Genomic DNA, 9,092 nt, shown 5'->3' on the forward strand with positions numbered 1-9,092 from the left:
ATGCTCAGTTTGATCTGCGGGTTTAAAAGGCAGCTTTTTTCAGGATAACTGAGACTAATTATCATGTGTCTCTGTGGAAAACAGAGGCTACAGGGCTAGATGGATGGAGGGGGTGTGCTCTTAAGGTGTCAGGATTACAGCCTGTATGTCATTATGTCAGGAAACAGATGTACATCTTGGGTTCTCAGATCAGTTGAGGTTTTTTTTTTTCTTGTACCTTAAAGGACCTTAATCTTCATATTTCACTTTTTGAACTCTGCACATGAACTACAATAAAACCAATTTCCCAAAATGTGTAATATGTTTTTTCCCCTTTGAGCAGATGATTTCCGGTCTTGCTGCCTGTATTGCGACAGATGTAGTCAAGCTGTTATCCAGCAAGCCTGTAGCAGTGATGGCCTTATGATCTTGATGATGTACAGAGTGCCTTACGTCATACAGATGGCAGATGATCTTTGGACATCTCCCTGAGGATAAGAGGATGAATGGACTGATGAAGCAGGGGGTGTTCCCCAGGGTTTCAGCTGTGAATGGGTTTCTGTGATAATAGCTTCCACTCTGTCCTGTCCATTAGCTTTAACTACACGTGTCCTGATGTTATGCAATTACTGTGAGGAGTCTTCAAATTTACACCTTACATGAGATCTTCCGGCTTCTTAGGAAGGAAGTCTGTAATAATGATTCACAGCAATTTCCTGGACAGGGAAGAGTTCTGTAATTTACCGTTATTTAAAGTACAATAGTGTCATTAAGGTCCACATCTCTTTTTCAAAAGAGACTTGTGCAATAAACACTGTCTCTCATTTCAATCCAGACTGAATTTACAGACAGCATAAAGATAGATAAACATAACATTTTATAATGTTTTAATGAAATCAGAGGAAGTATATTTGTCATTCATTCCATTTGTTGACAGCGGAGGATTTAAACTCACTTTTCTCCAATCTCACTGTGAATGACAGGCACAGCTAATGTTATTAATATCCTGTGACCTGATATTGTAACTACTATATTTAAATGTAAAAGGGGAGCAGAGATAATTGGGCCATTTTCAAAGAAGAACCTTATAAATAAACATCATGCAGAGATGCTCTCTTCTGTTTCTTAAGGAGGACCATCCACATTAAATCACATTCAACAAAATACAATACAATGAAACAAATTTTCAAGGAAGACAAAATAAAGCTCAATTAATGGTAAAATAAAGTACAATAATTAAAACATAGTTATAAAGTAAGCCAAAAAAGATACAATAAAAGTAAAAACTTGCATGCAAACAACCAAGAAAACTTACTTTGCATAAAATGGAAGAGCTGAGTAAAATATAACAAAATTAGCTCACATAGCTCAATTTAAATTAGAGCAAAAACAAAAAACAGAAACAATAAGTTACGTAATTAAAAAGATACAGCTGTGAGTTAGGAATGAACTCAAACCTGAATAAAAAACAATATATTGTGATGCCACACAATTAAGAGGCTTTGAGGTGGAGGGAAAACCCTAACAACAGGCAGCCAACATCCAAACATGGCTTTAAATGTCCCTCGAGAAACCTGGAAAACTTTTCCTGAAGACTACTTGAAGAATTTAATTTAAAAACGTAAATAACATAGAACTCCATTTTTGCCTTGTATACTATTTTTACATGTGTGCTTGCAGATGTTTTGTTAAATCACTATAAATATTATCCATTTACATCTTAAATAATTCACATAAACTACCTTATACTGGCCCTTCATGCAACATCTATCTGAAAGAAGGCCATATCTTCCTACTGATGGGCTACTCCTTGCAAACAGAAATTTTGGACAGCACACAAGTAGAGCTTGTGTCAAGGAGTAGAAAAAAATGAAAAGAATTGAAAACCGTCTGTAGTCTGAGCTTTTGGCTCACAATGATCACATGTACACACAGAACATATCATAGGAAACTATGTCACCTTTTTGCTGTCTTTACCTTTGTGTTTTGAATTCAGGTGTGATCACTGAGGGGTGGATCTGAACTGTGCAACTGCACTCAAATTAGCTAGTGACTTGTGAATAATTTCCAAATTGGACTCAGTAAGACTGCAGATTAATGACTGAGCCCATGGAGTCATCTGTTAAGTGTTTGCTGAGGTCAAAAAGCTAGGGAGCCTTGGGGTCACTGGAAGGCTGTGTGCCACCTTCTGGCCGTTAAAAAGAATGCACTTCAAAGTTTAAACTCAGTGTTTGCATAAGTAGTAAAAGGGCCCTAGTTCAGTTTCAGCTAAAGACTGGCATCTTCATCGGCCATTAGCTTTGACATCCAAAATAAACTGACTTGGTTCTTTATCCAGATGTTCAAAACGCTAGTTTACAGTGAAAAAGCTGTGAAAGGCACCATTCACCAGTAGAGAACCATCACTCAATTAAAGCTGGTTCTCTCTCTAGGACTTAGAAGTTACCCCTTTGGCTCCATTATTCTAACTCTGTATAGGCTTGTGCAGTTCTGCTCTTGATTGAGGGTTTGAGATGCAGAGTTGCTAGCTGTGAACCCAGATTTATTAGAATTTTGCCAAAAGCACAACTACCGCACTCTGGACTAGTCTCTCATTCAGCCATCCGTTTATCCTTTTCAGGGTCGGGGGTTACTGGAGCCTCTCTCAGCTGTCTTAGGACGAGGCAGGGTACACCCTGGACAGGTCGCCAGTCTGTTGCAGGGCTAACACATTCCACCCTGAGCACGCTTGATGTCAGATCTCAGAAGCAAAGCAGTGTTGACCACAACATATTACTCAAACGACTGGAGAACTGGACAGGTCTTTCAGGAACTGTACTAAACTGGTTCAAAACATACGTAGAAAACAGGAAATACTTTGTATCAATAGGTAACTTCACATCTGAGCAGACAAGTATCACATGTGGAGTTCCCCAAGGTTCCATCTTGGGACCCCTTCTGTTTAACATCTACATGCTCCCACTGGCACAGATTATAAACAACAACAAAATAAACTATCACAGCTATGCAGATGACACACAAATATATATCACAATGTCACCAGGAGACCGAGGCCCTGTACAGGCTCTTGGTAAATGCATTGAGGAAATCAATGACTGGTTGTGCCACAATTTTCTCCAGCTAAACAAAAACAAAACTGAGGTAATAGTCTTTGGCGCCAAAGAAAAACGATTACAGGTCACCAGAGAACTTCAATCTATACATCTAAAAACCACAAACCAGGCGAGAAATTTGGGTGTAGTGATGGATGCAGACCTAAACTTAGAAAAACACATTAAGACAATAACAAAGTCAGCTTACTATCACCTCAAGAATATATCAAGGATAAAAGATCTGATGTCTCAACAGGACCTGGAAAAACTAGTCCATGCATTCATCTTTAGTAGGCTTGATTACTGTAACAGCATCTTTACAGGTCTACCTAAAAAATCAGTCAGACAACTACAGCTCATTCAGAACTCTGCTGCTCGAGTCCTCACTAAGACCAAAAAAGTGGACCACATCAGTCCAGCTCTGAGGTCCTTACACTGGCTGCCTGTCCGTCAGAGGATAGACTTTAAAGTTCTGATGCTGGCCTATAAAGCTCTGAATGGTTTAGGACCAAAATACATCAATGACCTCCTGACCCAGTATGAACCATCCAGATCCCTCAGGTCATCTGGAACCGGTCTTTTATCAGTTCCCAGAGTCAGAACCAGACACGGAGAAGCTGCATTCAGCTTTTATGCTCCTTATATCTGGAACAAACTCCCAGAAAGCCTCAGATCAGCTGAAACACTCAGTTTATTTAAATCCAGGTTGAAGACTCACCTATTCTCAGCTGCATTTGAATAAAGCACCAAATCCACACTTTAAGCTTAAATTTCAAAACTTACATTTAACTACTGATTTTATCTACTGTTCTGATTTTATCTGTTTTGATTTTATATACTGTTGTTTGTTTGTTTGTTTGTTAATTAGTTTATTTGCTTGTTTTATTCAATTTTAAATCATGCTTTTTATTTGTTCCTGTTTCTAATGTCTCTGTAAAGCACTTTGAATCACCTTGTTGTTGAATTGTGCTATACAAATAAACTTGCCTTGCCTTGCCTTGCCTTGGTGCATCGTCCCATTTAGAACATGTTGAAAAGAGCCTTGCATGTAGTCAAGTCTGAAGGCCCTTTTGTCTTGTTTCCCCTCGTTAGAGACAAACGTAGGGCTTTCGAGACTGCACCTTCAACTGGAGAACACTTCAGGTCACCCCTAGTTGGAAAGGCACATGATTGTGCCAACTTAGAGCCCCAATGCTCATGCACTACCTCCAAAATTATATGCATAACCTGTAAAGACTCCTCTGGGTGATAAAAGATGTCTGTTACCAGTCAAAGTGCCCGTTTTAGCCTCCAATCTAAGGACAGCCATTGGCCCTAAAGCAAAATAAGACTCTCAGGAAGTGACCTAACGTGAACTGAAAGTCCCAGAGTTCTGCTTTAAGCTTCCCTGAAGTCACAAAAGCCATCATGAAGAGACACTTTACATCAAGAGCCGTTTTGATGCAAGCTGTACTGTCACCAAATATTAACAGAGCTCTAAACTGAAGTACAGCAGGGCAAAGTCAACATTTCTCATTGTGGGCACTTTGACAACCTCACTTGTACTTTAGCTTTAAGATGCTTGAACAGTCTCACAGCAGCCTCTAGTGGAGATCAAAAGGAACAACAAGGCAGGCAGCTTTCTGGTCAAAGCCATTTAATAAATCCTTTAAGAACAAGATAGTAAGAATGAAAAAACCAAACTGATTTAAAAAGCATTGCTGTACATTTCACAACACATCCACTGAAAAAATTTTTAAAAAGTCACATTGCTGACCATACAATTCACACCACAAGTTTTAGATTAAACACCAGCAGCAGTTTAGAGGGGGTGCAGGGTCAGAGGTCTTCAGGCCTAATAAGATTAGTGCTTGAGTACTTTTGAATAAGTGAAACAAAAATGGTTGCCTTGCACTAGTCTGATCATGTAGCCCAGCTGTCACTCTTAGAAGAATTAACTGCCATTTTGTAGCTCAGGTCAAACTTAAAACTTGTGGTGTGCTTTGGGCAGGCTGTAAAAATACACCACACCCCCAAAAAAAAAAAAAAAAAAAAAAAAAAAAAAAAAAAAACCCCAAACACAAAAGTACTAAACTAGTGACATCCTTGGTGTGCAGATCCTTGGTCAGGTTAAAAAGTTAATTTACATCTGTACAAATCAGCACATGGTGCCAAGGACACTGATCTCACTGTGTGACCTGCTTTGCCAGGTCCTTAACCACTGATGATTTGAGCTGCGAAATGTTGGCAATCCTCATCTGCTTTGAGGTGGCGTATTTGCCTTTGATGGCCTGCAGAAGACACCAGTGTAGTTAGGTCTTGTCAAGTTTAACATTAGTTAAAATTTGAAGTACAAGAAGCTTACCATGTGCTTGGTCAGCCCATTATTCACTTTGACAACGTTCTTGGCGATGTGTGCCATAACAGGAATCAAACTCTCTGCTGTGTAGTCCATGTAGTGCTGCAGCGTCACATCCTGGAAAGACAATTTGAAGGCATCTGTGTAGGATTTGCTGAGCAAAATGTGCATGAGTCACACTATTATATGTATACTTTGATCCTTGTGGTGAAATTCCTCTCTGCATTCAACTCATTCACTCAGTGAAGCAGGTATAGGGGTCAGTTTGAATTTACTGATCTCGATGTACAAACATATTTGACAATTCCTTCACATAAAGCAAAGCCTTTTGATATTGAAACTCATCCAAGGAGTCCTTTTATAAATATGAACAATTCCCATGACAGTTCATAAAACTTATGGTTGCAATATTGCAACCATTACCTGCACAGGTGTAGATTATGACAATCATGTCAGCCACTTATGTTCTGCATAGATTCAGCTCTAGAGTCTGGGGTAAGCAAAGGTCAGACAAGCTTCTGTTGCACCAGTATTAAACTTGCCAGGAAGTGCTACAAGTTAACAATTGCACTGCAGCTTTATGGCAGCCATTTGTTGCACTCAATTATGGATCACTCTTGACATTGCTTCATAGGTCCTTTCTTATGAAAAGAAAAGATACTAATACTTCAGACCTAGTTTTTACCACTAGGAACTTTTAGCAAGGACACAACTTTAATTTCTTACAGACACACCAAAACTCTTGAGACCCTTCAGATGCACTTACCCATTCTCCAGCAGCCAATATTTTGAGGGTGAGTGCCAAAGCAGCACTTGCCACCATTGAAGGTGGCAAATGGACCATCTCGTAGTCAACCATTGTGAGCTCCAGGAGATACTTTGCCAGAGTGTGCTGCTCAGCAGTTACCTGTGAAGACATGCACGAGGAATAAGTTGCTGCACGAACACTTACTGTCACCCATCAGCAATTCCTGTGACACAAGATATGCTGCAAACCTCATAAATTTTGGAGGCCCTTCTAAGGAACTGCAGGGGGAGAGGACGGCCCAGTTGGAACTTCAGCACCCGCAGAATGGTCATCTCCATGTCTCTGATTTGGGCTGTGGTGTAGGCCTTGTCTGTGACGTAGGCAAAGTCTGAGATCTCTGGGGGATACATCTCCTCATACTTTGACGCAAGGAACATGGCAGTCACTCCAACAAGCTGCAGCTGCTTCTTGGGGACTGGATTGTCCTGTTGGGAGGTATAGTTGCCGTTAGTGAGATGAAAACCATGAAAGGTGGACTGGTGTATTGCAGGACTAACAGCTTTTGTTAGGAGAACCAGGATTCACTCACCTGAAGAAAGCGGTCAATGATGCCCACGGTCATGTACATAGTCTCCTGCAGCAGACGAAACTTCAGATTTACTTGCACGAGCCAGTCAATGAGAATGGCTCTCATGTTGCCTGTCACCTCCTGACCCTGCAGATAGTTCTGTCTGACGTTCTGTTCAACCTGAGCAGACAAGAAATGGTTAGTGGTCTGTGGGGAAAGTAGCTCAATAGTCCCACTTTAAATTCCTTTATTTTAAGTTGCTTGCCTCAAGCTGGCGGAGATATTTGTAGATGTCCTTCACATATTCACTGCAGAGCATGGGGTTGTCATAGTCATCTGCGTCGACATCTCTGATAGCAGTGTGCAGAATGACATCTGAAAATGCTTGGCATAGGTCAGCAGGCTCACAGCCAGAGGTCTCCATTGGTGTGGGAGAGGCTGGCTCAGGTGGGGCTTGCACCTCTGGCTCAGGTTTAACAGGGATGACATCTTTTTGCTTTGTCTGTTCAGCCTTTTCAGCTCTGGTTGTAACTTTAGTCTTGAGGGCTTCAGTCTTTACAGTCTAAGGGGAAAAAAAGCATGTTAAAGCCAGAAAACTCAAGTCTAGGTAGACACGTTACCAAAAAATAAAAAAATAAATCTGAACATAGGACCAATTTAGTGTTAACTTTCAACTAGAGATCACTTCCCAGAGTGATTTTAAGCCTCATTTAGACAATCTCAGCCCCAGCTCCTCTTCTGTCTAGAGCTTTCAGTCTTGCCAGACAAATTACAACCCATTAAGTGCATTTCCCCCCTGTGCATTCTTAATTGGAAACTCACAGCAGGAAGCATGCTAACTCACTCCTGCAGGTATGCTATGCTGCCATTTTAATGTTGCCCAAAGGAGGGCGACACTCAAGTGTGAGTTCTCTTGTTATCAATGCCCCTCCATTTAAGCAGCAGTCCTGTAGCCACCTCATGTGCTCTCTAGGGTCAAAATAAAAACTTGACCTAGACACTGAATTTTAGTCTAAACAGCACTTAAACCTACATCACCAAGTTAAGTCAGTTTTAGTCAATCTGAGCACATTGTACTCTCAGGGGTTTTCCTGTTCTGTTTGAGATAAGGTTGTTTTTTTTTAAATTAGAGAATCTAAAGCAGGAAAATGTGTAGGCTTCTTTTAGAGCAAGAGGCTAAATGCTGACTAATAACTGGTTCCATGTGTAGTCAAGGCACAGTGTGCCAGGGAGGTGGAAAAAAAAAAAAAAAAAAAAACCCCAACAAGCTTAAAAGAATACCTTCATACCCTAACAGGACGTTATAATTTTTAAACAAACTTGTAAACCAGTTTTACCTTGTCCAACGCTTTGACTCAATTCAGCATTTTGTGCCAGTTGTTGCAAGTGTGGCCCCACTCGGGCCATTTTAACCGTTTTGAGATCAGAGCTGGAAGCCACTATGCCCATATGATTTCACTGCATAATTCTGTTTTCCATAGATTTAACAGAAAAGCATTTAATACGGGATGAAATGTTTACCTTTTTCTGTGCGTCTTTGTTAACTGCGATGTTTCCAATTTCCCCCAGGGCTGCTCGGGGCTTCTGTGTGGGCCCAGACACAGAGCAGGCCTTGCCACCGAGGTCGACCTTGGTGGAAGCCAAACGATTCTACAGGAAAGAAAAATAATAATAATAATGTTAAATCACAATGATTATAACAGTTTGTACGCTTTTATCTTTTAGTTAAAGAGGCTTATGCGCAAACCCTTACTCTCGACCTGCTGCATGATAAGAAATCCCAAAGCAAGAAACGACGGCTATAGCTACGTTTTGAGGGGGTTTTAAGCGAAAAAGACAAAGAAAAAGCTAAGTGCTTCCCCAGATTCAATGATTAAAAAAAGTAACAAATAGAGATGATAAAGTCTTACCCGGGTCACTCTGAGAGCCATTTCGAAACAAGCGATGCTTCAGCAAACAGGGGAATAGTCGTAATGGAGAACGGTACGCAGCTTCCAGCGAGCGAGGTTTAAATCCTCGCTCGCTGGAAGCTGATTCGCTGACCTAAGACTGTTCTGGGCGTCTGATTGGTCGAACGCACCTGTTTGAAATGCGTTCCCCGGACAACTTATGGTCACGTGATTTGTTTTCTTGATGTTCATTTCCTTTTCCTTTTACGTCCTGCTTGTTTTTATACGCTTTTTCTCTAACGCTGCATTTCAAGTAAGTAAATAAATTAATAAGAAGTCACTTTAAGAGGGAGAGGAATCAAATCTTAAAGTGTATTTTATCGTTATACTTTAACTTCTATTGCCTCAAATTCGTTCAGAACACAATTCTTTTCATTTTGAGTATGATAGACTTTCTTTAACATTATATTTTTTAAGC

At 40.5% G+C, this 9,092-nt stretch overlaps 1 protein-coding gene across 1 annotated transcript; it reads right to left on the reverse strand.

Annotated features, from left to right (window-relative positions):
• Positions 1 to 4,690: 4,690 nt before the first annotated feature.
• ccnb1 (cyclin B1) lies at positions 4,691 to 8,742 on the reverse strand. The gene is made up of 8 exons (XM_082538282.1): positions 8,636 to 8,742; positions 8,247 to 8,375; positions 6,991 to 7,287; positions 6,747 to 6,905; positions 6,406 to 6,642; positions 6,176 to 6,316; positions 5,416 to 5,526; positions 4,691 to 5,341 (listed from the first exon to the last, which is right to left on the reverse strand). Exons 1-8 carry the CDS (start codon positions 8,654 to 8,656, stop codon positions 5,237 to 5,239), a joined length of 1,200 nt encoding a protein of 399 aa, XP_082394408.1. The 5' UTR covers positions 8,657 to 8,742; the 3' UTR covers positions 4,691 to 5,236.
• Between the last annotated feature and the right edge of the window lie 350 nt (positions 8,743 to 9,092).

Source organism: Aulonocara stuartgranti (genome assembly GCF_965226115.1).
Source record: "Aulonocara stuartgranti genome assembly, chromosome: 7".
NCBI classification, from domain to species: domain Eukaryota; kingdom Metazoa; phylum Chordata; class Actinopteri; order Cichliformes; family Cichlidae; genus Aulonocara; species Aulonocara stuartgranti.

Excerpts from the sequence above, each read along its gene's own strand:
- ccnb1 (XM_082538282.1), bottom strand. The coding sequence starts at position 8,656 with ATGGCTCTCAGAGTGACCCGG. Across the intron at positions 8,376-8,635 it reads TGGCTCTCAGAGTGACCCGG|AATCGTTTGGCTTCCACCAA; the intron begins GTAAGACTTTAT and ends TCTTTCCTGTAG. Across the intron at positions 6,317-6,405 it reads GGGCCTCCAAAATTTATGAG|GTAACTGCTGAGCAGCACAC; the intron begins GTTTGCAGCATA and ends ATGTCTTCACAG.